Raw genomic sequence first — 27,542 nt, 5'->3', positions numbered from 1 at the left:
CGACCGCCGCCGCCGTAAAACGACCCCCGGTGTGACCTACGAGCGTGTGCCCCGCAGGCCCGGAGCTCTCTCCGGGGACTTGGTGAAGTGGCTTGGCCATGAGCGGTGACGAGGACGCGCGCTGGCTGGAGTGGGTGACTAAGCAGTTCGAGAGCATCGCCGGCGAGGACAAGGAGATCGACCTGGACGAGTTTAAGACGGCGCTCAAGGTCAAAGAGGTCTGTCGCTCCAACCCGTCGCCTCGGGCGCGCCGTGACTGCCGTGCGCTCTCTGTCTCTCGCCCGCCCGCACCAGTCTTTCTTCGCCGAGCGCTTCTTCGCCCTGTTCGACTCCGACGGGAGCAGTTCCATCAGTCTGGACGAGCTCCTGGGGGCGCTGGACCTCCTCATCCACGGCAGCGAGACGGACAAACTCAGGTTTCTCTTCCAGGTCTACGACGTGGACGGTGAGTCAACGCACGCACTCACGCACGCTACCCGACCCGCTCTTTACCGCCCGGGCCCATAACTCTACAATTTTCAAGTGACGTCATCCGTCCGAAGCTCCGCCAAGTCGCCACTCGGCTACGGTCGGCGTCGTGGCTCGTTGTAGAGGTAGCGTTGGCGAAGCTGTCCTCGGGTGTGGCCATGGCCGTCCGCTTTTGGATTTTCCTATTGGGGCTGCCGTATTCTTTGGGGACACGGCGGATGAGTGGTTATGGCTTGGGCCTCACGGCCACGGGCTCCCGGGTTCAAATGGGGTCGGTCGGTAAAAGCGGCCGGCGGGAGGCCATGGGCCCCTCCCCGGGCGGCCATTCTAAGACAGCCGGTCGCTGTCAGGGAGCGGTTCTATCGATCCGGGCGAGCTGCGCACGGTTCTGAAGTCCTGCCTGCGGGAGAGCGCCATCTCTCTGTCAGAGGAGAAACTGGACGACCTGACCCTGGCGCTCTTCGAGTCGGCCGACAGAGACGCCAGCGGCGCCATCACCTTCGAGGAGCTGAAAGCCGAACTGGAAGACTTCCCGGAGGTGATGGAGAACCTGACCATCAGGTAAGCGCTGGAAACCTTGAGGGGGGGGGGGGGGGGGGGGCTGAAGCTTAATCTTAACACCTCCCTTAACCCCCCCCCCCCCCCCCTTCCTCAGCGCGGCCAACTGGTTGAAACCCCCGGAGGCGGAGCAGAAGAAGCCACGGACCCCCCGCTACCTGACGCGGGCTTACTGGCACAACAACAGCCGCAAGCTCCTCTTCCTGTGCGGCTACGCTTGCCTCAGCCTGGCGCTCTTTGCCGGCGCCGTCCTGCAGCACCGTCACGCCAGCGTCTGCTACATGCTGGCCAAAGGCTGCGGACAGTGCCTCAACTTCAACTGCACCTTTGTCATGGTAAATGGGAGGTTGGGCGCCACCGGACGGCTTCAGCCCTCCGTGGGATGCGGCGGCCGGCCCACCCGAGCCCAAGCTTTAACACCAATGCGCCCCTTCCCGAAGGTCCTGATGCTGCGTCGCTGTCTCACCTGGTTGCGGGCCACCTGGGTGTTGCGGGTCTTGCCGCTGGACCAGAACATCCTGTTGCACCAGATCGTGGGCTACGCCATCCTGGGATTCACGCTAGTGCACACCACCGCGCACGTCTTCAACTTTGGTACGCCGCCGCCGCCGCCGCCGACGACATCCCCCAAAGCGGTGAGCACGGCGGTCCGACACCCTCTCCCTCCCTCCCTCCCCCTTCCTCCGCCGCCCGTCTCGCAGCCCAGCTGTCGGAGCGGAGCGGCTTCGGCCTTTGGGAGTACCTGCTGACCACGCGCCCCGGCATCGGCTGGGTCAAGGGCACGGCCTCGGTGACGGGCGTCGTCCTTCAGGTGGTCATCTGCCTCATGGGGATCTGCTCCAGCACCTTTGTACGACGCGGCGGCCATTTTGAGGTGAGGCATTCCAAAACGGCCTCGCTACTAGCACTTAACGGCCAGGGCTGGGGCAACGGTCCTCGGGTGCAGCTTTTTGTTCCAAGCGATCCACGACAGACATTTGTACCAATGAGATTTCCGCACAAACAGCAAGCACCTGACCGCAATCCACCGACGGCACTTGTAGGAAAGCCGATTGGCGAAAAGCTTTCCTTTTCCGGGCCAGATGCCAGCTCTAGCGGCGTAGTCCTTTGACGCCGAATGTCGGTGACGCGGCGAGGTCTTTTTTTCTCTGTGAGCCGCCAGGTCTTCTACTGGTCCCACCTTTCTTACGTGTGGGTGTGGTCCCTGCTCATGGTCCATTGCGCCAACTTTTGGAAGTGGTTTGTGGTTCCCGGTCTGGTCTTCCTACTGGAAAAGATCATCGGCGTCGCCGTGTCTCGTATGGGAGGCTTGCACATCGTGGAGGTCAATCTGCTGCCGTCTAAGGTCAGGACGTCTCCGTGAGCCCCCGGCCGGCCTCGGGGCGTCACCCCCGGCCCTCCCGAGGCCGCCGGAGGCACCCGCGCCACCCCGGCGTCTCTGCCGCGGCCCCGACTTTGGCTAATGGCTTTGCGCCAATGTGTCGCCGTCCGGCGTGCAGGTGACTCATCTGGTCATCAGGCGTCCCCAGTTCTTCCACTTCAAGCCGGGAGATTACGTCTACGTCAACATTCCGGCCATCGCCAAGTACGAGTGGCACCCGTTCACCATTAGCAGCGCTCCGGAACAATCCGGTAGGACTGCGGCGCCTCCGCCAGCGCCCCCTCCCGTGTTTGTATTTTCTGGCCAGCTCAGGGCCTCCCGCTCTCACGCAGACAGTCTTTGGCTGCACATCCGCTCCATGGGCCAGTGGACCAACCGCCTCTACGAGTACTTCCGCCAACAGAGTCCGGCGGCACCCGCTTCCGGGACGGCGGCGAGGCGACGTTCCGCCGAGGCTACGGTGGGAAACCGAGTGCGCCAAAGCTCTTTGTTCACAGACGTATCTAAAGGGGGGAAAATAGCTGCGCCGGGCCCCGGGGCCAGTGGCGCAGGCCGTTTGGAGGGAACGCCACATCTGCTTCTCGGCCCGGCGCATCTCTTCGTGCCGGAAACAGATGACGGGTGGTTTGCCCCCCGGCCGTCGCCGACCGGGGCTCCGACCGGGGCTTCGACCGGGGCTTCGACCGGGGCTCCGACCGGGGCTTCGACCGGGGCTTCGACCGGGGCTTCGACCGGCGTGGCGTTACCATTTTTTCCTCCCCCATTTGTAACGCGCGAGAGCACCGCTTCCGTTGTCGGATTGCGTCTGGTCGGCGGCCCAAAGAAGGGCAAGGGAGTGTCGCAGGAAGTAGAGTGACGTCACCTCACTCTGCCTTCCCGCTTCCGACGCCCCAGGAGGATTATCTCCCCTGGCCGCGGCGTCACGGGGCCGTGGCGTCCAATGAGGACCGCGCGGTGGAGCTGACCATGTACCGTCACGGAGACTCCCGAGCCGGGGGGCCCGCGCGCTCTCCCCCAGATGATCCGGGAACCGCGGAGAGAGGTGAGGCCCCTGCCCCCACAGAGGTAAGTGTCACGCCACGGGCGCCCACCCGACGGGCTTTACCGCCGGCCCAACCTCGCCCCTGCCCTCCCAGGTTTCGGCCAAGCTCGGTGAGAACCGTCGCTTTTGCGACATCAAGGTGAGCCCGTTTTAGGCGAGCCGGAACTCCCGGCGCAGGTTTTCACGCCGCCTCCCCGGCGCCGCAGTGTTACGTGGACGGACCCTACGGCACCCCCACCAGACAAATCTTTGCGTCGGAGCACGCCGTCCTGATCGGTGCGGGCATCGGTATCACGCCCTTCGCTTCCATCCTGCAAAGCATCATGTACAGGTGAGCTCCCGGTGCGCTCCTTTTTTTTCCCTTCTCTCGCGGCGTCTCTTTCCCCGCACGCGGTTCTTCACACGGGTGTGCGTTGGTGGGTCCAGGTACCGGCTCAGGAAGCAGAACTGTCCCAACTGCAAGTACTCGTGGTGCGAGAACATCAAGGATAGCGAGATGAAGCTGCGCAAGGTAACTCTGCCCGTCGGTGGCGTCCGTCTCAAAGATGGCGGCCACTTTAAGCTTTAGCTGCGGAAAAAAAAAGAAACCTGTTCGCGGGTATCGATGTCTTCCCTATTTGGCCCCTTTCGCAGGTGGACTTCATTTGGATCAACCGTGACCAGAAATCCTTTGAATGGTTCGTCAGCCTCCTGACCAAACTGGAAATGGACCAGGCCGACGAGGAACCCGAAGGTGACGCTCTGCCCGGCGGGAGGGCCGCGTGGTCGCGATTGTCGTCATCGTCATTGTCTTGTCAACGACAGGTCGCTTCCTGGAGATGCACATGTACATGACGTCGGCCCTGTGCAAAAACGACATGAAAGCTATTGGCCTGCAAATGGCGCTGGACCTGCTGGCCAAGAAGGAGAAGAGAGACTCCATCACCGGCCTGAGAACGCGAACGCAGCCCGGGCGACCGGAGTGGGCCAAGGTCAGAACGTCCGAAACTAGCGCGGCCCAGACGCCGTTGCCGCGCGTTCCCGTAGGGGCCTCGCCAGCTAGAGAGGCGGGGCCGCGCACAAAGGGCGTGTCGAGAAGAGGGGGGAGAGTCTGTAGACGTTAGGCCACGTGGTGCTTGCGCGGGACGCAAGGTGACGCGGCTCACCTTTGCGCCCCGCTAACCCCACGCCGTGGCCGTCCCAATCAGGTGTTCCGGAAGATCTCCCAGGAGAACAAGGGCAAAGTTCACGTCTTCTACTGCGGTTCTCCCGCCTTGGCCAAAGTCATCAAGGCTCAATGCGAGCACTTTGGCTTCAACTTCTACAAGGAGAACTTCTGAGGTGAGAGCCCAAGAGGGCGCCGCTCAACGCCATTGACGCCATTGAGTTGGGAAAGCCTCTTTTTGTGCTCTTTCTCAAACGAGAGAAATGGCCCTGGTGGAAATGTGACCACTGCCCCAGCTTGCTCCACGGTGGCCACGCCTCATGCATGACTGCCCTAAAACCATCTAGAAAACCAATCTATTGGTGGACCAAACAAAAGGCCATTATGCATTCTTGATAAATGAACAGCCACACTTTCCACACAGCTGGATTTATTGGAAGGATTGAATAGTCAGATCGTAAGAAATCATTCATGTAATAAATGTGTTTTGTTTGTGTATTATGTAGTATTGGGAATATTGCATTGATTAGTTGTAGCACCGAAAAGATAGATCGACATTTTAATTGTGTATGTATGTGTATATAAAAAATAAAAAACTACATATATATAATTTATATATATATATAGATTATATTGGTGGGCATATTAAAAACTGTCACTGTAACAACTGTTGAATCAACTGCGATGCTCATTTCAGTCGATGATCTGATGATCGGCGTCATCTTTCTGGGGAAAAGCAAATGGGCTCATCGGAAACGGATAAATGTGCTCGACCTGGAGAGACGGGAGGCCGTCCACAAACAGCGAGCCCTACAGCGCCATTTTTCGACCGTCTCCAAGCTGGGGCGCTCCAATGTGCACGTCGGAAAGCATTGACGTCGAGATGACGCCGTCGTACGTTTCTGCCTAGCGAGTCAACCGCCCCTCTCCTTGGCCCAAAATCAACCGTCATCTTATCGCCCCTTTGGGCGCGATATCGAGCCAACGGGGAGGCCACGCCAGGGTCGGGCAGACGATCTGCCGGCCGCTCGGCCGGCGCTCGCTCATGGGAATAAATGAACAGCAGCGGGGCTCTCGGCGAGGAGAATCGATCGTTCGATCGATTGCTCGGTCGCTCGGTACTCTGTTGTTGTGCCTGCGTGGCGATAGCCGCCCGCCCGCCCGCCAGCAGCAAGCAAGCCAGCCAGCCAGCTAACTAACTAGCTAGCTGGGCTAGAGCCGTTTGGAGTAGGCTGCCAAGTCAAGCAAGAAAACGACAAATGTCCCCGAAAAGCTCGCCCATCCCTCCATTCAAAGTCTGACTTTTTCCGTCGGTGTGAGCGTCGGCGAGAGCCACAGCCGTCGAGGTCGGTCGACTTTTGCTCCCGACGGACGCCTTTCTCTTTTCGGCCTCAGTCAGCTCCGCGGCTAACATTAGCAGCGACTGGCTATCATGAAGAAAGGTAGGCCTCCCCTCTTTCCAAACTTTAACTGCATCACAAACGCCTCTTGGGGCTTGTTTTTCTTGTTGTTGTTATCATTTGAAAATGTATATATATATATATATAAATATATTTATGCAACACGTTGAAAGGGCGGCGAGCGCGTCTATGTGGCTGCTCGAAAAGAGGGCCACCGAGAGACTCGACAGCCACTATTTAAAGATCTCTTGAATGTATTGATGGTAAAGTGGCGAAGCGGTCCTCCTCTAAGGCTAGACGTATGACTGACTCAACATTCACCTCATGCCGTTGACGCTACATAGTTCCGATGTAAGCGAAATGAAGTTAAAGCTGCTCCAAATCAACAGTGTTGAGAATATTCGGCTTTGTCCATCATCCCAGACACATTGACAGATGGACGGACAGACAGACAGCTAGCCAGCGCACAGGCACGGGGTTAGTAGGGCCCCAGCACAATACCGGTGTCCTGCTAAAATGAACGACGCTCGTTTTCAAGCTCTGCCAAACAAGCCAATGAAGAATGGCCTGACAGTCTTTGAATGGACACAAATTGGGGGTGGAAAGTGCGCAGAAATGAGTAGCGCACCGATATGGCTATCGGACGGGGGTAAAATGACGTCCTCCATATGGATTACGGATCACTTTATTCATCCCGTACGGCCCGTGTACGCTATTGACAATTGGGTACTCGGAAATAACCACAGCCATATTGTAGGACAATTCCTAACTGATAACCCACGCCGCAGGGCAATTGCTATCCAATCACACCATGACATTTCAATCGGCACAAGCATTTTGTTTTGGCAAAGCAACCGATGTTTCTTTTCACATGGCTCCGTGTGCCCCAAGCCTGAGGTTGAACCGTCCTAGACGCTCCCCGCCGGCGCCATGGCGTCCGCATCCAGGAACTCGGTGCGCCTGCTGTGGCGACGCGAGCGCGGCTGGCAGACGTGCGGCTCGCAGCGGCTGCTGCACTTGCTGGTGGAGGAGAAGGTGCGAGGGATGAAGTGGCAGAGTCAGGTGAGCGCCGCGCCCGGTCCAGCCGCCGCCGTTTGCGTCCTCTCTAGCCCGCCGCCGACCCACCGGCCGTTTGCCGCTGTCCCCCTCCCCCGCAGAAAGTGGAGCTGCCCGACAGCCCCAGGTCCACCTTCCTGTTGGCCTTCAGCCCCGACCGGTGAGCCTCTATTTCTCGTCGCTGCCAAAAGGGGATGCTTTTAAATGCCGGGCGTGAGCGCCGCCCCCAAATACTAGGCCGGCTTGCTTACAAACAATTATTCCACACTGATGATTCTACTATTTACAAATGCAAAGCCACCCGTGCACATTTTTGGACGCGAGCAAAGGGCGAGCGAAACGTACTGACGCCGTGTCTCTTCCAGGGCCCTGATGGCGTCCACGCACGTCAACCACAACATTTACATTACCGAAGTCAAGACCGGAAAGTGCCTCCATTCCCTGGTGGGCCACCGTCGGACCCCCTGGTGCGTGACTTTTCACCCCACCATCCCCGGCCTGTTGGCCTCCGGGTGCCTTGACGGCGAAGTTCGTATCTGGGACTTGCACGTGAGTACTCTCGTCGTCTGGGGGGTGGACGCGTGACGCCGGTCACTCCACGTCTGACGCCGGTCGCTCCACGTCTGACGCCGGTCGCTCCACGTCTGACGCCGGTCGCTCCACGTCTGACGCCGGTCGCTCCACGTCTGACGCCGGTCGCTCCACGTCTGACGCCGGTCGCTCCACGTCTGACGCCGGTCGCTCCACGTCTGACGCCCACGCCCGCTTTCAGGGCGGCAGCGAGAGCTGGTTCACGGACGGCAACGTGGCGGTGGCCTCGCTGGCCTTCCACCCGACGGCGCAGCTGCTGCTCATCGCCACCGGCAACGAGCTGCATTTTTGGGACTGGAGTCGGCCGGAGCCCTTTGCCGCCGTCAAGACGGCCAGCGACGCCGAGCGTGTGCGGTGGGTCTGTGCTTGATTAGTAACAAGTTTTCAAAATCTTCTTTTTTTGGGTTGAACTGATTTGCAAAAAGGGTTAGCCTTTCCCTCTTGTTTGAAACTCGTCCATATTTGTACCAATCTATAAAGTTAGGGTAATGTTGGACTGCTTTATTCCAATTGGGGGAGAAGGTGACAGTTAAAGCTAAAGAGTAAAAGTGTAGCCACGCATCTGGGTTAAGTGCCAGAGAAGCTGGGATTCCAGTCAACCAACTGGTGCCGCTCGGGGATCAAATGCGTAGCAGTAGCAGCGTCCACTGACTTTTGAAAGGGTTTTTCTACCTCAGGTTGGTGCGCTTCGACCCGCTGGGTCACAACCTGCTGACGGCCATCGTCAACCCTTCGTCCAATCAACAGGTGAGCTCCCGAGCGTGCGACCCCCCGGGCGGGGACCGCCGGCCCACCCCTGCCCGTGTCCTTTTTTCCCCTTCAGAATGACGACGAGGGCGAGGTGCCCATGGACAGCGTGGAGCTGCCTCAGCCGCACTTCCGCCAGCGTTCCTTCTTGCCTCAACCCGTCCGCCGCACGCCCATACTGCACAACTTCCTGCACATCCTGTCGTCGCGCTCTGGCGGCTCGCAGAGTGCCGGCGAGCACCCCTCGCGGCCCCCGGCCGTCGAGGTGGCGGAACCGCCACCGCCGCCGGCGGCGGCCGCGCCGGGGCGCCCGGTCGGCGCCGAGCGGGGACTGCCCTTCCTGGGCTGCACCCGCTTCCTGGGCATGGCGTGCGCCTGCGCGCAGTGCTCAGTGGGCCGAGGACAAGCGTCGTCTCCGCCGCCGCCGGAAGCTCCCCCCGCGGCGGCGGCGGCCCGCGCGGAGCCCCGCCCCTCGGCCTTCACCTCCCTCTACTACGGCGGCGCGGAGCCGGCCCCCGGTGGCGACTGGGCCGGCGGCCCGCCGGGCACGGGGTCGGACGTGGCGCCTCCCCGGACCTCGTCGTCCTCCTCGCTGGGCCTCCTGGCGGTGTTGCGTCAGCAGGAGGGCTCTTCGCATTCGCCCGTCTACACCTCGGCCAGCGACGGGCGGGGCTTCCCCCAGCGGGGGGACGGTGGCAATACCAGCAGCGGGCACCACCCTTTTTGGGACGGCTCTCGAGGGAGCCCCGCCTCCTTCCGGAACGTCTTACAGTGCAACCTCAGCCGTTACTTCCTGGAGCTGGAGCGCACGCAGGAGGCGGAGCCCTCGCCCGGCGGCGAGCCGCCCAACAATAACGTGAGCTCGGAGGCGGCCGGACCCTCCACCTCGTCTCCCTCCACCTCGTCTCCCGCCGCCGCGGCGCTGCGCTACCGAGCCGGGCCCCCTCCACCTCCGCTTCCCCCCGAGCCGGCCTCCCCGTCCTCCCCGTCCGGGGCCGCCCGCGGACATCTCAACCGCTGTCGGGCCTGTCACAACCTGCTGACCTTCAATCACGACTCTCAGCGCTGGGAGCGCAGCGGGCAGACGTCCTCGGCCGACGCCCCGCTCCCCGGCGCCGGAGGGTCCCCGGAGCACGAGCGGCGGGCGGCTCCCGCCTTCCCCCCGGCTTCGCCGGCCTCCCGGACTGGCGAGCAGGCGGTGGGCCTGGTTTACAACCGGGACACGGCACAGTGGGAAAGGGTGTACCGACAGGCCGCCGCGGCCCGGACCCCCGAGGCCTTAAACCAGGAAATGCCTGTGGACCCCGCACCTGTGGACGAGGACTACCTGAGAAGGTAACGAGCGGGCACAGCGGGGGTGGCCACCCCATCTCCCCGCCCGCTCACTCCCGTGTTCTTTTGCGCCTCCCTCAGGAGACTTCTGGAATCCTCTCTCATGTCGTTGTCTCGTTACGACGCCAGCGGATCCCGGGAGCACCCCATTTATCCCGATCCGGCCAGGTGAGCCGTCCGTCCGTCCCCAAGTGGCGGCGGTCCGGAACGCTGACGCGTCGGTTCTCTCCCCAGGCTGTCCCCGGCGGCCTACTACGCCCAGAGGATGATCCAGTACTTGTCCCGGCGAGACAGCATCCGTCAGCGCTCTCCCCGCTACCAGCAGAACCGCCTGCGGCCCTCGTCCTCCGACGGTCCGCCGGGCGGCCCCGGGTCCTCGGCGGACGGCGCCGACGTGGACTTTGACGAGCTGGAGTGAGTGTTTCTTTTTTCTCCATTGGGCCCCACCGGCCGGCGCTTTGTTGGCTAACGTCGGCGCGCTCTCTCTTCAGCGATAACGGCGAGCGAGCGCGGCACAGGGCGCCGCGAAACGCCAGAATGTCGGCGCCGTCGTTGGGTCGCTTCGTTCCCAGGTGAGCTGCTGGCCTTGGGTTGGGTTTTGGCGGGTCCCCTTTGGGCCCAAACGTGCGCCCACCGCCCTGGCTTTAGCGGCCGAGTCGAGCCCCCTGCCGGCTGGCCGGCTCGCTTCCCCGTTTCCGATGAAGAAAATTCAAATGAATGCCGTGTACACGTTTTCCCACTGCTGTCGAAAGCGTTCCTTCCGCCTTAAGCGGGCTCCCACTGATGTCCTCCTTCCTTCCTTCTCTTCCTCGCCTCCCGCGCGCAGGCGCTTTCATCTCCCCGAGTACCTGCCGTACGCCGGAATCTTCCACCACGAGAGAGGCCAGCCGGGCTTGGCCACGCACTCGTCGGTCAACAGGGTGCTGGCGGGTAAGAGTGCGCCCTAACGGGGCGTCTCGGCGGGCCGCCGCCGCCTCCTCTCGCCACCTGGTGACGGCAACCCTCCCGTCTCGCAGGCGCGTCCATCGGTGACGGCCAGTCGGCGGTGGCCAGCAACATTGCCAACACCACGTACCGTCTGCAGTGGTGGGACTTCACCAAGTTCGACCTACCCGAGATCAGCAACGGTAGTCCGATGCCCGGCGGCGGCGGCCCGGCGGCGGCCCGGCGAGCGCGCGTCCCTTGACGCGAGTTCTCTGTGGTCGGAACAGCTTCGGTCAACGTGCTGGTGCCCAACTGCAAGATCTACAACGATGCCAGCTGCGACATTTCGGCCGACGGGCAGCTGCTGGCCGTCTTCGTCCCCAGTAGTCAGCGCGGTTTCCCCGACGAGGGCATACTGGCCATCTACTCGCTGGCTGCCCACAACCTTGGCGAGACACTCTACACCAAAAGATTTGGTAAGTGCCGTCCGTCCAAAAGGCCGCCTGCCCGCCCGCCCGCCTGCCCGCCCGCCCGCCCTCTGACCCGACGTGCGCCCGCCCAGGTCCCAACGCCATTTCCGTCAGCTTGTCGCCGTTGGGCTGCTACGTGATGGTGGGCCTGGCCTCTCGCAGGATCCTGCTGCATCCCACCACCGACCACATGGTGGCGCAAGTCTTCCGGCTGCAGCATCCTCACGGAGGGGAGACGTCCATCAGGGTGAGCGGCCGATGGCCCACGCTGGCGCTCCTCGCGGCTTTGCGCGGCTCTCCGCAGCTTTCCGCTTTGCTTCGGCAGATGGTGTTCAACGTGGTGTACCCCATGGCGCCGGACCAGCGCCGCCACGTCAGCATCAACTCGGCTCGCTGGCTTCCCGATCCGGGGATGGGTCTGGCGTACGGGACCAACAAGGGGGATCTGGTCATCTGTCGCCCCGTGTGAGTCTGCCCTTCCCGACCCATTCGAGGGGATCCGCCCGCTGCCGTCACGCCTCACTAAAAGTCGAGGAAAAGGCCAAAAAATCCCCACCTTGTGCGTGTGTCGTAGTCAGTAAAGGCGTATAGATTGGAATGGGATGCTGGTGCGTGCAATGGCGGCTAATCATCTCGGACAAGGGTGTCAGACTCGGGTTGGTTTAACGTCAACTCCATTTCATGTGGGCCGGAACATTTTAGGGATCTAAAACGGTGTTTAATTTAGCTTTTTCCAAATATTTTAAGGAGTTTTGAACAAAAAAATATGGATTTTTTAAAAATAGCAATTGTCGATTGAAAAGGGGGAAAGTCAGGACATGTAATATCCATCTATCCTCTTCATTTGAATTTGATCCTAAAACAGAAAGTCGCCACTCGTGATTGATTTTCCCGGGCCACACAAAATGATGCGGCGGGCCACATTTGGCCCCCCCGGGGCGCCACTTTGACACCTGTGATCTAGGATGTTGCTATTTTACAGGATCGGAGCTCTATCAATCAAATGGCTACTTTCCCAGAAAGACTGACATTTTTTCCTTTTGGTCTCGCTCTCCTACCCGATTCCTTTTGGCCTTCCAAAAGAATTTCTAAAGTAAAAAGGCTGCGTGGCCAAAGAACCTTCAACTGACACTCCAACTGATCTTTCAGCTTCTATCGCGGCGACGGCGAAAGTCCAGCCGAGTGTGGTGCCGAGCCTTTGTTTTCTGTCAACAACGGAGGCCGGGCCCGGCCTTCCGATCGACCTGGGTGAGTACGAAGCAGAAGACAACTTTCCCCCTCGACTCGACTCTTAACGGCGCACTTGGTCATTCAGGCCCGGTCGCACGGGATGGAGGTTGGACCGGGACATGGGCTTGATGAACGCCATCGGCCTGCGGCCCAGGAATCCGGCCCCTTCCGTCACTACGCAAGGCACGCAGACGCCCGCCGTCCGGCTGCAGAACGCCGAGACGCAAACGGAGATTTCCCAGGCCGGCGCCTCCCGCCCGCCTCTCGGTACCCGACACCCGAGGGCCCCGCGTTTCCACCCGTCGGCTGACTCTTTTTACTTTTTCCCCCTTTCTGTCAGCGTCCCCTCTGCCGGCCAGCGACGACCCTCTACGGTCCCGGGAGGCGGCCGGTCCGGCCGGCCTCCACGGTCGAGCATCGGCCGAGGTCTCCGGCGAAGCAGGTAACGTGTCCGTCTCCCGATTGCGCTACGGTGCCGGGACGGCCGTAGACTAAATGGAAATTTGTGACGGCACCCGATTGAGGGGAATTGCTCCCGCGTCTCCAGGTGAGCTTCCGGACGGGGCCGGCTCGGGTGAAGACGCCCTAGCTCGAATTCGCCGGCTGATCGCCGAGGGCGGCATGACGGCAGTGGTGCAGCGCGAACAGAGCACCACCACGGCGTCCATGGGGGGCTTCGGCAACAACATCGTGGTCAGCCACCGCATCCACCGCGGCTCGCAGACGGGCGCCAGGACCTCCGGCGCCGGGAGGGTCCCCGGGGGCCCCGACCCGCCGGCTCCCGACCGCGCTTTCCACGCGGGGAGGAGAGAAGGGGCCTCCCCGCCACCCGGACCCCCCTTTCCCGCCCCTGGCCACGGTTTTGGCGGCGACCCGTACGGCAGGTAGTGAGAGTGAGTTTTACCCCCGATGCGGCACTTGCTGGTTTGCACCGCGGGACCGCCCAAGGTCGGCGGGAGGCGGCGCTTCGCCGGCCCGGTTCACCGCACCGACGAGAAAGCGTCCCTTTCTCCACATTCCCACGACAACACCGGTTACGCTGGGTGGGTATCGGAGACTGGGGCGGCCTCTGATTCCTTCCAAATCAAACTTGAAATGTTTCCCGTCGCCTGTACGTTTCCTCTCACGTGTGCGCGCGCTACTGGCGATTTTCGAGGGGAAGGGGGGCGTTTTGGGCTTGCCGAGCCCGGCGCGTTTGCCCCCCCCGCCCCCGCTGTCTGCGCTTTGGATGCCCCCCTCCCCCTCTCTTTGCTTGACTTTTAGATGTGATCTTATTAAAGAACGTGGAGACTCCAACTGCCGCTCCTGTCTTTTTGTCCTCGCCCTCGCGATTGTTTAATCAACGCGATAGACTGGGCCGAATGATGCGGCGTCCGTGGACCAGTGGTGTCCATAGGAATGCATTTGGTCTGACGAGGAACGCGAGTAGTGAGCATACGGACGTAAGGTGTCGAAGCATCTTTTCCGGCGAGGGAAACGTGAGTCTTGTTCCACTGTTTGGTGACAAACTCTTCTGGTGGAGCACTCTTGTGACAAAAATGCCTCTCTGAGCAGCCGTTTTTGACCCGGCGTCCTCAGAGAAGAGACAACAAATGTGGAGGAGGATCGAATCCATTCAAAATGCTTCCTTGATATCTCAAGAGAAAACCTCCCGATTATTGCAGTACAACAGTGTGGCCCGCATTTCCTGACAAGAAATTGTGCTTAACCCTGGGTGATCCCTCCGAAGGGAAAGTGTGAGCTACGGGAGGCCGGAACCAAATTGAGTTTCCGCACATGTAGCGAGTCTTAGTTTAGCTCAGCCCGTTTTACTACTCGAATGGCACAGAATTAATGGATATTTACTGTGATCTTTCATTTCTCAATGTTCTTTACAGGCGAATTCAATCAAAGAAACAAAACACCGAATTGCCAGGGCAGACTGTTTCGATGCGGTGACCCCCGGGGGGGGGGGGCTGGACGGCTTTTGAGGTTTTCCCCATAACCTTTAATGCAGCAGGCGAGACAATTGACGCGCGGATCATAGGACAACAAATACCGAATCAAGTTGGGCGAAGATGAAGGGGCGAGATGGCTGATTACGGACGCGAAATTTCTCGGGATTCGCTCGACTTTCACCGAGTTGACATCCGGGTCCTTTCCCTAGGCAATGGAAGTCGCAGCACCGCCGTTCCTTAGGCAAAGTGAAATAAATTCGCCGCATCGACACGACAAGTAGTCCGGTCGGGCGAGAGGCTGTTGAGCGGGACGGAGGGCCCAACCGACGTTGCAAGAGTAACTCGGGCACCCCGGGCGAGCGTTACCGGACGGCTCGCCGGTGTGCGGGACGGAATTGTGGCGGGGGATGAGCTGTTTTATGTGGGCTTCGCCTCGCTCCGCGGCGGAGGAATCTATGTTGTGCGCAGGCCGAACTGAATGAGATTGAACAAGAGTTCTTGTTTTGTAGCTTCAGATTGCCTCTTTTTGCACCAATTCGTCCAAAATAGAACAAGAAAGTCAGGGCGACGGCAAAAGAGAGAGCGTGCGGGACTCCTTGTTGGCTAGTGTTCCGTCTCGGATCGGCTTCTCGGAGCTACATATCGCATTAATCTGGAGGAACACTGCTGCTTAGTAAGTGCACGTCCGCGGTCGGTCGGCCGGCTTTTTTTCATTTGCTAACTTTAATGTCGTCCTCGCTCGCTCGCTCGCTCGCTCTCGCCGAGTTGACGCGCTTCGCGTCTTCCCGTAAGTCGCCGCGGCGCTCCGCGTGCGGCCCCGTCGGGAATTCACGACCGCTCTTTTGCGCCCGCCCGCCGTTTTCTTGTTCGGACTTAACTGCGGAGGACACGAGCGCCAGGCCGACACAAGTTTAGCAGACGAAGACGGCGGTTAGCCCGCTAGCATCCTCGGTAGCGCTTGGGCCAGCGAGGGAAGAGCGGAGAGAAACAGCGGACGCTAGCCAGCCAGCTAGCCAACTCCTTCTCCAGTCTTCGGGCAGGCGCTCCTCCGTCTTCTTCTCGCGGGCCCCAAGCTCGACTCGATCGCCTAGCCCGGACTGACATTTTCTCTCTCTGTCTCTCTCACTCGACCGAGTCTCGTTCATCTTTCGGGGCAGCTAGCCAGCCAGGCAGCCGTGTTAGCTTGCCAGGCTAACGGGGCGCTACTAGCATCGTCAACTAGCTAACTAGCGAGTTTAGCGACCGAGCTAACATTATCCACTTGTTCCCCCATCTCCGCTACATGACACCCGTGAATTCTTGGCGTCTTTAGGGCCGACGTGCCGGTTCTTCTGTCGGTTTTGGGGTTCAGAGTGGAGCATCTGTGAGAGGCCGCAACGGACGCATCTTTAAAAAGTCTAATGTACGTCTTCATATAATATGCATGCATGCGTGTGTGTGTTAAGGCTTAAAAGTGAAAGGTCCGTGTTCTCCGTCCCACACTTGACAATGACTCAAATTCAGAGTTATTGTGTGTGTGTGTGTGTGTGTGGGTGGGTGGGTGGGTGTGTGAGTGTTGGTGGTGGTGGTGGTGGTGGGTGGGTGGGTGGGTGGGTGGGGGGGGGGGATGCTGTGGGGTCCTCACCTGTGGACACTGGACAAGATGTCGTGTGCCACCTTCAACTTTGGCAACTTGATTGACCTGAAAGTTACTTGAGTCTAGTTAGCTTGGCCTTCCCGTTGTGAAAGTGCTTTTCTTAGTCAGCTTGACCCTTCCGTGTGTGGTTCTGCTCCGTTGGGCCACATTGAGTGCTTACAAACCGCTCTTGGCCTTGCCGCAAATCTGCTCAAGTTGTAAGTGGTTCAGGAAATTCCCAAAACAAACAATTATTTTTAAAAACGAGTGTTTGGAGTGGCCAAAAAGCACTCGGCCTCCCATACCGATGGACACAAATTCAGAAGTTATGCTCAGATCGGGAGCTATTGGTGATGAATCACTTTGGTGTGCCTTTGTTTTTGCAGGGCAGCACCCACGGGCAGAGTCCAGTCCCTAGCCCAGCGGTGAGTCCACGTTTCTTCCCCGGCCTTTTCTAGCAAGAGCCGATGTTTCCCACCGAATTGACGCACGCTCACAGACAATCTCGGAAAGTTGTAGAAATTGCGAAATGCCAAGCCTTTCTCGGTGCTATTTTCTTCCGAGCGATCGAACGCCCCGCCGTCCAGGTGTAAAACGTTTCTTTCCTCCGCTCGTGGCTTGATTGGAGTGCGAGACGAGGAAAAGAGCCCGGACGACGGGGGCCCGGACGACGGGGGCCCTGGAGGATCGCTGTCGTGAGCACGGCTCTAGGCTTTCCACTCAAAACCTCTGCTGGTCTTCTCTTCTCGCTCGCAGCGGCACGTTCATGCTTCAGTTGGATGCTTTTCCCAGCGGAGACGGGGTTCAGGTACGGAGGCGCCGCCGCTCCGTCGGCACCTTCAAACCCTGACCCACTTCCGCTTTGCGACAGGCTGATCCTTCAGCTGCGAGACTGACGGCATCCATGATGGAACTGCAGACCCTGCAGGAGGCTCTGAAGGTGGAGATTCAGATCCACCAGGTTTGACATTTTCCCTTTGCACTTTGCCGCCGACCCATTTGGCCTTCTGGCGAGAGCAAATCAAGTCGTCGGCTCCGCCAAAGCTTTGCCCCAGTCATTTCACTCCTTCCAATGGGTAGGGGTTAGGCTTAGCCAAGTCTCCACTGTTCCAGTGGATGCTTTCAAAAGGACCGTCCGCCACTAAAACCTATCATTTTACCAATAAAATTGACAACACCACCTTAGGCTAGGAGGAGTTTGGGGGTAAGGCTCCATCAGTGAACGTGGCCTTGTCTAAAGGCGCCCTTTGGCTGCTAAAAGCAGGGCTGAACCTTCTCGTCCCGAGTGTTTTGAGTTTTGGCTCACCGGCAAAGTGCCAGTGTTATCTCTTGCTCTCGTTGTCCCCTTCGCAGAAACTGGTGGCCCAAATGAAGCAGGACCCTCAGGTAAGTGCACTGGCAAGAAGCCCAGCCGGCCAGCGCGCAGGCGTCCGTCGCTCGCTAACGGCGCCAACCCACTCTTTGGTTCAGAATGCCGATCTGAAGAAGCAACTTCACGAGCTTCAAGCCAAGATCACCGCCTTGAGCGAGAAGCAGGTACGCGCATGGCCTTTGATTAAAAAAAATAAAATAAAAGTCCCACGCGGAGAAAGCTTTCGATCGGCCGAGCCTTCCTCGGCCCGCTTGCGCGCCAATGGCTGGGATGGGTCGAAAAGAGGGAGATGGCGCGCCCTGGCCGACTCGTGCCTGTCCCGCTTTTCTAGAAAAAGGTGGTGGAGCAGCTGAGGAAAGAACTGCTGGTCAAGCAAGAACCCGAAGCCAAAGTGCAGCTCCAAGTCCATGCGCCGCCCGCGGGCTGTGAGGTCAGGCCCACCGCCCTGCAGCAGATTGCCGGAGGACTGCAGCAGGTACGATGAAAGCACCCCCCCCCCCCCCCCCCCCCCCCCGGCGGTCGCTCCCGTTAGCTCAGACTTTGCCATTCCTTGGCCTCGTCTGAATAACAGAGACTGCGGGTTAAGGTTAGCGCTAAGCCTCCGAGTGGTTTTCCGCAGACTCTGACGGTGACGCCGCTCCTCGCCACCAAGACGTTACCCCTGGTGCTTAAAGCGGCGCCCGTCCTGCCGCAACGCCCGGCCACCGTCACCATGGTGACCGCCGCCATCTCCAAAGCCGACTTGCACGGCGCCCCCATCAACCTGCAAGTGGCGAGCAAACTCAACACGCACGGCTTGGAACCGGTCAGACTCGTGTCCAAGGGCACCATGCTGGTACGTACGTACGGACGTACGGATTCACGCGTACACGCCGCATGTCGCACCTCAGAGCCGGCACAACTGTTGCCACCGCGAGCCGGTGTGCACCTCACGCCAGCGGGCAGGGGTACTCGCGCAAAGCCAAAAGCATGAAAATCTTGCAACCCTCTGTAGACTGGACTCAATCACTTGGAATCCAAATTGGTGAGCCAGTTCTCATACAGCCCCTCTTTGAAATCGGACCAAATATACCAATTAGGACACACGAGCACGGTGAAATGGCACAATTGCAATGACAGCTCTAGTTTTCAGATGCGGGTCTAACATGACTCTTGTGTTATCTGGGGGCGGATCTATCATGGTGGATGTGTGGCAAGGCACTGTTTCCCAACCTTCTTTAAGCCAAACCTGCCAGTCCTAACTAAGTATATTCGTCATGAATTAGTAATTGCGCAGTGGTTGGCAAAACGCTTTTCATATGGTATACATTGGACATCTCTATAGTTAGACGTCAGAATGGAATGGTTGTTTGCTTCATTTTCCTAGAGTTCACTCTCGGGAGGTTTGCCCGGCCCACAGCCCAAATTAGTTGCCACTTGTCCCTGAAAGACAGACAACCATTCACGCTCACGCATAATTTCGAGCAGGGGTGCTCAAACTTTTTTGCTCCAAGATCTACTTTTCAAGGACCAACTTTGGCATGAAGGTGTTGAAAATTGAACTTGGCACCGCCCGGCCCACAAGCGTCAGAAGCAGAATCCCAGAGGGCACTCGTGCACTGGCCAATTCAAGAGCCCACGGACGAAGCGGAAACGCGAATACTCGGCCTGGCTCGGCTCCCTTCCGAAAGCGCGGCGAGTCGCGTCGGAGGTTGTTTTTTTGACACCCTGCCCTTCCTCGGCAGGTCAGGCCGAAGCCCGGCTCGCCCGCCGTCGCCATCGCCCCGGCCCCTCCGCCGCCGCCAATGATGGCGGCACCCCAGCTGCTTCAGAGACCCGTGATGTTAACCGCCAAGCTGTCGCCCGCCTCGCTGACACCCGCCGCCCCCATTCACCAGCTCCGCATTGTCAACGGGCAGCCCTGCGTCAAGGGCGCCTCCGGCCCTTTGACGGGCATCGTCATCGCCGCCCCCGGCGCCCGGCTCGCCGGCGCTCCCCGGGCGCCCGACCCGGCCGCCTGCGTCCCCGCCCGGCCTCTGCAGACGGGCGGTACCGAACCCAAGGTCAGGTGGCGAATTGAAAGCAAGTAGAATGAGATTTACAGCTCGCCACGCGCTCGCTCTCTCACCTCGCCGTCTTCTCTCAGCAGACCGTTAAAACGGCGGGCGGCGCGGAGCACAGGGCGACGCTCCCTCCGTCGGCGACTCCGCCCTCGTCACCGCCTCCCGGGCCCAAGAAGGAGGAGAGTCCCGAGGTAGGTGACGACACCCCCGCCCGCCTGCCCGCCCGTGCTGGCTCTCTCTGGCCCGCCCCGGTGATTGCGTGTCTTTTTCCTCCAAGAAACTGGCTTTCATGGTGTCGTTGGGACTCGTCACGCACGACCACTTGGAAGGTGAGCTCCAACGCCGCTTTGGCGGATCCTTCCCACCGGGAAGAGAGGCACGCCGACGGACGTTCCGTTGTAACCGTTCTGGGCCGTTTGCAGAGATACAGAGCAAACGGCAAGAACGCAAGAGGAGAACGACGGCCAACCCGGTCTACAGCGGTGCCGTCTTTGAACCCGAGGTAAGTCCGCAAAGACTCGAGGTTGGCCGCTGCGCGGTCCTTTGCCAGAAGCCACGAGCACGGGTTTTGTCGTTTTCTTATTGTGCCCCCGTCCCCCCAACTTCCCGTTTATGTTTCAGAGGAAAAAGAGCGCCGTGAGTTACCTGAACAGCCCCGTACACCAGGCGACACGAAAGAGAGGTCGGTACTACGCGCTCAACGGTATAGTCGGCAAAGCGTGAGCGTGCAATCTCCTAACCTGATGTGTGTCGCGGCAAAACTAACGGGCGGAGAGTCGCCGATGCTTATTAACACGCTTTGCTGCCCTCGCCCGCCGTTCCGGTGGCTTTTTTTTTTTTTAAATCAGAATTCCAGGCCGAGACGACATATTCCGTCCAATCTGTATTTCTCAAAGCCGGCAGGTCGTTTTTCGATGGCGTAGCCCCGAGCCCTATTCACGTTGTCTGGCGGCGGCCAGTTGGCCAAAAGTCCCGCGGTGGCGGCGTACTCGGGACTCTTTGACCTCACAGTAGCTAGAACCCAGCGCGCCTCGGTTCCGAACCTTCCGTTCATCGGAGCCGCCACCATCCTGACTTTGAGCAGAATGGGGTGATCATAGTAGTGGAGAAACCCTCCAATCAAAAACAAAAACAATGGCTGGCCCCTGGGCCAGCGCTCTTCTCGTCACACTGCCAAACCATTGGGGCCCCAAGCCTGGCCTGGGCGCTTTTACTGTGCTGCTGACACTAACTTTAGCCATCCTCCGACTCACTTGCGATTGGCCTCTTACCACGCCGGGGCTTTGGGCGCCGCGTACAACTGTCGTGAGTGAAGCTCGCGCAGCACTGTCATGGAGCTTGCATCCTGACTCTTGCGCTCGTCGAGTGGAACAGAGGTACACGGTTTAGCTTGTAACTGGATGGCTGGAAGATTTGTCTATTAGGATAAGTTAGGTGAGCTTTTTTTCTTCCTCCTCCGTTTTTCCCACGGTCACAAAAGACGATATTCTGAGGGCGCGGAAGATCACAGGTCCGATATTCTGAGGGCGCGGAAGATCACGGCTCCGATATTCTGAGGGGGCGGAAGATCACGGGTCCGATATTCTGAGGGCGCGGAAGATCACGGGTGTATCTCCGAAATGGGAGTTGAGAAATATAGAGGCGTTGGGCAGGTTTGAGTTGGAGTAGTCACACTAAGGTGGATAAAGGAAAAGCATGGGTAGCCTTTTGGTGGAGGCGCCATTGCGACGTGGACTTACGCAGCAGGCAGTAGAAGTTTTAGCCCCCTAACCGGCGCGGCGGTGATGGTGGTGGCGGCGGCGGCGGCGCGCGCACTAACACTCTCTGTGCTTCTGATCCCCCACCCCTGAACCCCCCGCCTCACGCTAGCCAACGACGACTCCCTTTCCAAGGTATGTCACAAAGACTGTTGTTGTTCTTCCCCCTCTCCATCTTTCTTTTTCTTTTTTTTTTTCGTTTGTTTTCTTCGTCTTTGTCGTCTGTCTCATTTCACCCAGGTCGCCCACCCAAATACGGCGGCGTCCCGGAGTCGGGCCACCTTACCCCGACCTCCCCCTCCAGCCCCGTACGCCCCCTCCCCCCGCCCGGCCCCGGGGACGTAAGTAACCGAGAGGGGGTGGGGGGCGTAAGGCCGCCGTCGGCTCACCAGTCTGTCGATCATTCACCCGCATGTCACCGGTCTTACAAAGTGAACAGCCTCCGGGCCGAACGAACGAACGATGGCACGCACGCACGCACGTAGCCGCGAGCCCCCCTCCCCCCGAAGCCGGGCTGAAGCCGGGCCGCCGCCCCGCTGGGCAGGGGGCGGGCGGGGCGACTGATTGCTGCGATTCTTCCTCGCAGGGAGACATCCATGAGGACTTCTGCACTGTGTGCAGACGCAGCGGCCAGTTGCTCATGTGCGATACGTGTTCTCGTGTCTATCACCTGGACTGCCTGGAACCGCCCCTGAAAAACATTCCTAAAGGCATGTGGATCTGTCCAAAATGCCAAGATCAGGTAACGGCCCGCATTAGGACTGTTCCAGCCTTTGTAAGCGTTTGTTCACGCCGCACGTTCGCCTCGTTCATTGTGTCACGCATCCGCTCGCTCGCCACTCCCCACCCGCCCGAGCCACCGCAGCCGCCGCCGTCTTTCTTTTATTCTTTTTTTTTTTCCCATTTTTTTTTAATATACTCTTTATCCTACCCTCGGCCCGTTCTCTCCGGCAGATCCTCAAGAAAGAAGAAGCCATTCCTTGGCCCGGAACGCTGGCCATAGTCCACTCCTACATCGCCTACAAAGAAGGTGAGCGGCCGGCCGGTCGGGTGGCCTCGGATTTGGTGGCTCGGCGCCGAGCTCAACGACTCCCTGCTGCTCTGCGCAGCGAAAGAAGAAGAGAAGCAGAAGCTCATCAAGTGGAGCGCAGAACTTAGGCTGGAGCGCGAGCAACTAGAACAACGAGTCAAGCAGCTCAGTAACTCCATCACGGTAAGCCACGCAACGGCACAAAAACAAGTGTCGCTGGGCCGGCCGGGGAGGAGGGGTTCTCGCTCCGCTGTAGCCGAGGTACCTCGGCCAGGTAGTTGGGGCACGGGTGGGTAAAGTATTCCACAAAGGGTGGCCGCTATGAGAGTGGGTTTTTGTTCCAACGCATAAAGAGGAAACCTTTCCACAAATGTGCTATGTTACAAGTACAATTGGTGGATTGCAGTCTGGTGCTTCGTTTTTCAGCTTAACCCTAACCACAAAGCCAGCACAGACGAAGACAGAGTAGAAGAAATGGTGCTTCTACTCCGTCTTTGTCTGTGCTGGCTTCGTGGTTAGGGTTAAACAGGAGGGTTAGTCTTTGGGTTGATGAGTTGTTGGGAAACGATACCTTGCAGCTCATTGATTAGCTTTGCCTTGATGAAGCTCAAGTGAACCATTTCAGCGTCTAAATCCCCCCAACTAACCATCGACTTGTCCCGATGGTTTGCTTGCTCTCTCAGAAGTGCATGGAGACCAAGAATGGCATCCTAGCTCGCCAGAAGGAGATGCAGCTCTCTCTGGACAAGGTGAAACATCTGGTCCGTCTCATCCAAGCCTTCAACTTCAAGCAGACGCCGCCCGACCCCGACGGAAGTAAAGGCTTATCCCAAAATGGTGCGGAACCGCCCCGGCCCGATGACGCCCACCGGCCCGATGACGCCCACCGGCCCGAGGACGCCCCCCGGCCCGATGACGCCCCCCGGCCCGATGACGCCCCCCGGCCCGATGACGCCCCCCGGCCCGATGACGCCCCCCGGCCCGATGACGCCCCCCGGCCCGATGACGGCCCCCGGCCCGATGACGGCCCCCGGCCCGATGACGGCCCCCGGCCCGATGACGGCCCCCGGCCCGATGACGGCCCCCGGCCCGATGACGGCCCCCGGCCCGATGACGGCCCACGGCCCGATGACGGCCCCCGGCCCGATGACGCCCACCGGCCCGATGACGGCCCCCGGCCCGATGACGCCCACCGGCCCGAGGACGCCCACCGGCCCGAGGACGCCCCCCGGCCCGATGACGCCCCCCGGCCCGATGACGCCCCCCGGCCCGAGGAAGGCCCCCGGCCCGAGGACGCCCACCGGCCCGAGGACGCCCACCGGCCCGAGGACGCCCACCGGCCCGATGACGCCCCCCGGCCCGATGACGCCCCCCGGCCCGATGACGCCCCCCGGCCCGAGGAAGGCCCCCGGCCCGAGGAAGGCCCCCGGCCCGAGGAAGGCCCCCGGCCCGAGGAAGGCCCCCGGCCCGAGGAAGGCCCCCGGCCCGAGGAAGGCCCCCGGCCCGAGGAAGGCCCCCGGCCCGAGGAAGGCCCCCGGCCCGAGGACGGCCCCCGGCCCGAGGACGCCCACCGGCCCGAGGACGCCCACCGGCCCGGCGACTCGGACGAGTGCGAGAAAGGTGGGGACCGAGCGCTGGAAAGTGGTCGGGACGACCCGGCGTTCGCCCCCGACCGTCGGGAAGGAGATGCGGAGGATGGGCCTTGGCCAGAGGCTCTGCCTACGGCGCCCGCTTCCCCGGAGCCCAGTTCTCCGTCTCCCCTCAACATTCCCCCCGAAACGGCGTTGCTTCGGCCCCCCTCCACCCCCCCTGCTGACCTTCCGGAATCGGCGACCCTGGACAAACCGGACACGACCGAGCAAACCTCAGAACCTTCCCAGCGTCCCGTGCCAGAACTGGGTGTCGCCGAGTAACCCTCGAACCCCTGACCCTCGCCCCCCCCCCCCCCCCCCCTCGAGGGATACCTTTTTGGAAAAGAAAAGAACAAGAAAAAGTTGCCAATCTGTGTAAATGTCGTTCGTTTGCGTCGTATTGTCAGCGTGTGTCGATGGTACGTAGCGGCCTGGTCACGTGTGGCCAGTTAGCCATAGACGTTGTCACGGGAACGCTCGAAAGGAGACTTGATCCGTCACACCGGAGTGTGCCTGTACGGGGCGGGAGTGGCGGCCCGAACTGCGGCTACACTCCACGTCGCTCCAAACCCCCATGGCGGGAGAGCGACGGGTCTTGCGGGCGCGACGGCTCCCTCGTTTGAAGTGTTAGCCAAACGCTAAAAACCGTACATCCTAACAACAGCCCCCGCTCCCAAGACCGTAGCCCCGCTTATTAAGGCATTCGTTGGCAGCCAACTGCACGATGTGCTAGATTAACCTCGGATGGCTATGTCTTCAGGTCTTCCTGGTTTGGGAATATAGAAGTGCTTTGCAGGCGCTCTCTTTAACTGCCAAAAGGGGGTGGAGCCACAAAAAAAAGCACAAGTGCGTTATTTCGGGTTCTCTGACGTGACCCGACTTCACCCACCACGGGACGCACAATAAGATCCCACAAGAGCCCCCTCCCACCTCCACGTTCCCCGTTTAGTTCCCCCTCAGTGAGACTCGTGTCAGCTCGTTAACAAACATATCGCGACGTGTGCCGACTTCCCACTCCACCCTCGCATTAGGTACCTCGAGTGCCTTGGATGGTCTCGACTTGCACTGTGACATGTGGACCCGTCCGTCCGAACCCCCCAGATCCCCCCCCCCATCGCCTCATTGGCCGCTCAGTGTTTTGCTGCCTTAAGATTATAATTTTGGAGGAGGGAGTTTGACTCGCTTATCGACGGGTCAAAGGTCGCCGACATTGGCCGTTGGTGGCGACGACCGAGCAGTATTTGGAGTAAACTTCTGGGCACCCTTACCCTCCCTCCCCCAAGTCCGTCAACGCATGCCTTCTTATGCAAATTTTCTACACAAGTTAAAGATGCATTCATGTTTCTGAATTTTCAATTTTGGCGGTTTGGAAGGGGCGAGGAACGGAGTGGGCGGAGCCAACTACGGTCCATTAATCCAAAGAACTCAAAAAAGGCGTGGGGCGGTCATCGGGGGGGATTTGTTTGCCAGCGTCCCGTTGTGCCTGTGGCCTTCTAGTGTTGTCCTGACATGCCCACCAACCCTCCACCACCACTTCCTTGGATCTTCCGTGTGCTCACGCATTGTAGCGCTCTGAATAAAGAACAAGTGGACATTGGCGGTCTTTGTAAAATTGTTTGTATTTTTTCAAAATAATTTTGGAAAGGTATGTTTTTATTTTTTTGGACTTGTGTTCCACATGTGTCTTCTGTTGGCCATGTTGCTGGGATTCTTACCTCTGTCTTGAGCCTCCTCTTGCGATGATGATGATGATGCAGTGTTTCACCAAATACTGTTGCTAGGTTACAGGATGGCACCAGCCACCATTGGAGCATTTGATCAATTTCTATTTATTTATTTTATCAGTTTGCTAATAAATACTACAAAAAGCATAACATCTGTGTCGTCTGTCAATTTTAAAGCCGACTAGTAAATTAAAAAAAAACATTCTTTTTGTTCATCCACTTACTCTAATCTGTGTCATATGGTGAGCCTTCAGACAAATATATCTCTCTATACTGTGTGACTATTACTACTGAGTATGTGTGTGCGCATTGGTGAAATGTACGGCTCTAGTTTTTTTACACTGCTCGATTTTTCAATTTGGTCCCCAGTTTGTCAAAAAAATCAAACTTTCGACTTCCAACAAGGAATGTTGGCGGGGTAAATGGCCCTGGGGCGATTGTGCAAACATGACTTCGTACCCTCCCAATTTAGTTTGGCATCAAGCCCACTGCGGAGACCCAGAGAGGACAGAAGTAAAGGCACCGCGAGAAACTGCCGCCGTGGCTGCTTTGAAAGTGGAGAGGCTTTGTCGCCACACCTGCCACCATTCATACACCCGACGGGTCTCAGTCAAGGTAAAAAGACAACACGGAATGTGTGGAGAAAAGGCGGCTCTGTCGTACTTGGTCAATGGTCGTTTAGAGGCAGATGTTTTACATCTTCCTTCCCCAATGTAAGCCCCCTCTTTTGCTCTGCTTGCCGACTTTACAACTTGATGGGTAAATGTTTGGTCATTGAACTTGCCGCATGAAGTAGATATTCATACAACCACTGGACAGCCAAGACCAAAGTCACGCTCACTCCTTTCATCTACCCATGTACGTGTGCGCCACAACACCATGTCCAGAACCTGTCGACCTGCGATTTTTATCAAATCATCTTTGTGTCATCAGAAAAAGCCAAGGTGAAGCCCATCTGGTGTCAGAGAGCTGGACTTTCCCAAAGGAGGGTTTCTGACAGGACCCCAGGGTGAAATATAGGACAGGCCGATGATTGGGCCTTCTACTTTGAAACATGTGACCTTTGGTGAGGAAGGTCTAAGAAAAATACTCAAAGATTACTTTCATTGTGCTGTACTTTTTCATACGTTCCAAAACCACAATATTTCAACTAAGGTAAAAACTTAATAATAACAGTAGAATCAGCTATTCCCCCTTGTTAAAAAAAAAAGAAATTGTATAATAGCCACAGAATCAAAATATAATATGGTTGGACGACGGGGTGGAGAAAAATTGGCAAGTCATATAATCATTCCAGTTCCGGAAGGAAGGTTTGGACATTTTAAAAGTGCTAAATGTATACTAAAGTGATTGTTAAAAAAAAAATATATATATATATTCACCAGTCTGCATACCTTTCCCATTACTTACTCTGAACATGTACTTTGTTTATGATATCACCCAAGTCTTGTATACGTTATATACATTCCACACTTATCTTGAGACCCATAATTCCTTCTTCCTAGCTGCACAAGAAACCGCAAAGATCTCGAGGCCTAGGTACTAAATCATGTTAATTAAAAGATGAGCAAGCTTTAAAAAATCTTAATATAAAAATTCCTTTGTAACTGAAACCCATCCACTAATTTTCAAATTTATGCCCACTATGAGAGAAATTGAGAGAGATAGAGAGTTAGCAAGCAAAACATATTTTTATTTTTTTACAGCGATTTTGAAGTGTGTTACTGTCAACTCAAGATTTAAACTCTTCAATTTATAAACAAGCAACAAAAATGTTAAGAGCTTGTTTAGAATCTGATACCTTTTTGGTGCACGTCATAAAAAATGAGACTATAGAGATGAAATGAAACTCATTGAATGTTATCACTAATTATTGTAATTATACTTGTTTTCGAGGGGCAATGTTGTTATACTACTTGCACGTTAAATGTAAGATATAGCCCCTACGGAGGACAACTATGAACCTGGATAAAATCTCGCGAGAAATTAAATAACCACATAAAAGTTTTTTTTTATTTTGTAAAACGGAAGTCTCATTTTGAAGGGATGCAATGACGTCACTTCCTTTGCCGCCTTTTTACTCTCAAACGG

General features: G+C 58.1%; 3 protein-coding genes across 11 annotated transcripts; all 3 read left to right on the top strand.

Annotated features, from left to right (window-relative positions):
* Positions 1-61: 61 nt before the first annotated feature.
* On the top strand, positions 62-5,238 carry nox5 (NADPH oxidase, EF-hand calcium binding domain 5). Of its 3 annotated transcripts, XM_077711345.1 has the most exons (16): positions 62-218; positions 295-445; positions 819-1,029; positions 1,124-1,361; positions 1,467-1,620; positions 1,728-1,900; positions 2,189-2,371; positions 2,526-2,658; positions 2,740-2,867; positions 3,302-3,472; positions 3,544-3,588; positions 3,656-3,780; positions 3,876-3,960; positions 4,083-4,182; positions 4,254-4,420; positions 4,637-5,238. In XM_077711345.1, exons 1-16 carry the CDS (start codon positions 99-101, stop codon positions 4,766-4,768), a joined length of 2,316 nt encoding a protein of 771 aa, XP_077567471.1. In that variant the 5' UTR covers positions 62-98; the 3' UTR covers positions 4,769-5,238. The 3 variants fall into 3 exon arrangements, with proteins under 3 accessions (XP_077567471.1, XP_077567473.1, XP_077567472.1); XM_077711347.1 differs by lacking the exon at positions 3,302-3,472 and having other exon boundaries at positions 96-218; positions 2,740-2,927; positions 3,556-3,588; XM_077711346.1 differs by lacking the exons at positions 62-218; positions 295-445 and having other exon boundaries at positions 533-1,029.
* A 190-nt stretch (positions 5,239-5,428) lies between these two features.
* Positions 5,429-13,639, top strand: ambra1b (autophagy/beclin-1 regulator 1b). Its single transcript, XM_077711337.1, has 19 exons — positions 5,429-6,035; positions 6,885-7,055; positions 7,151-7,209; positions 7,415-7,598; positions 7,822-7,994; positions 8,318-8,387; positions 8,464-9,722; positions 9,801-9,887; positions 9,954-10,133; positions 10,211-10,291; positions 10,546-10,649; positions 10,736-10,846; positions 10,931-11,119; positions 11,206-11,360; positions 11,439-11,578; positions 12,263-12,361; positions 12,429-12,610; positions 12,684-12,785; positions 12,891-13,639. The coding sequence occupies exons 2-19, from the start codon at positions 6,924-6,926 to the stop codon at positions 13,229-13,231; spliced, it is 3,648 nt and encodes a 1,215-aa protein (XP_077567463.1). The 5' UTR covers positions 5,429-6,035; positions 6,885-6,923; the 3' UTR covers positions 13,232-13,639.
* A 1,323-nt stretch (positions 13,640-14,962) lies between these two features.
* phf21ab (PHD finger protein 21Ab) lies at positions 14,963-25,601 on the top strand. 7 transcript variants are annotated; one of them, XM_077711342.1, is made up of 18 exons: positions 14,963-15,682; positions 16,282-16,320; positions 16,652-16,703; positions 16,767-16,856; positions 17,249-17,281; positions 17,366-17,431; positions 17,599-17,742; positions 17,887-18,102; positions 18,992-19,309; positions 19,396-19,500; positions 19,587-19,638; positions 19,732-19,811; positions 19,931-19,991; positions 21,307-21,407; positions 21,653-21,808; positions 22,021-22,096; positions 22,176-22,279; positions 22,780-25,601. In XM_077711342.1, coding segments are annotated over exons 1-18 (2,925 nt in total). In that variant the 5' UTR covers positions 14,963-15,680; the 3' UTR covers positions 24,010-25,601. The 7 variants fall into 7 exon arrangements, with proteins under 7 accessions (XP_077567468.1, XP_077567469.1, XP_077567470.1 ...); XM_077711343.1 differs by lacking the exon at positions 21,307-21,407 and adding an exon at positions 21,179-21,201 and having other exon boundaries at positions 19,393-19,500; XM_077711344.1 differs by lacking the exons at positions 21,307-21,407; positions 21,653-21,808 and adding an exon at positions 21,179-21,201 and having other exon boundaries at positions 19,393-19,500.
* Positions 25,602-27,542: the final 1,941 nt, after the last annotated feature.

This window comes from Stigmatopora nigra, unplaced genomic scaffold (genome assembly GCF_051989575.1).
Source record: "Stigmatopora nigra isolate UIUO_SnigA unplaced genomic scaffold, RoL_Snig_1.1 HiC_scaffold_25, whole genome shotgun sequence".
In the NCBI taxonomy this organism is placed as follows: Eukaryota; Metazoa; Chordata; class Actinopteri; order Syngnathiformes; family Syngnathidae; genus Stigmatopora; species Stigmatopora nigra.
The sequence above is the reverse complement of the archived record's forward strand: the minus strand, read 5'-3'. Positions and strand labels throughout refer to the sequence as shown.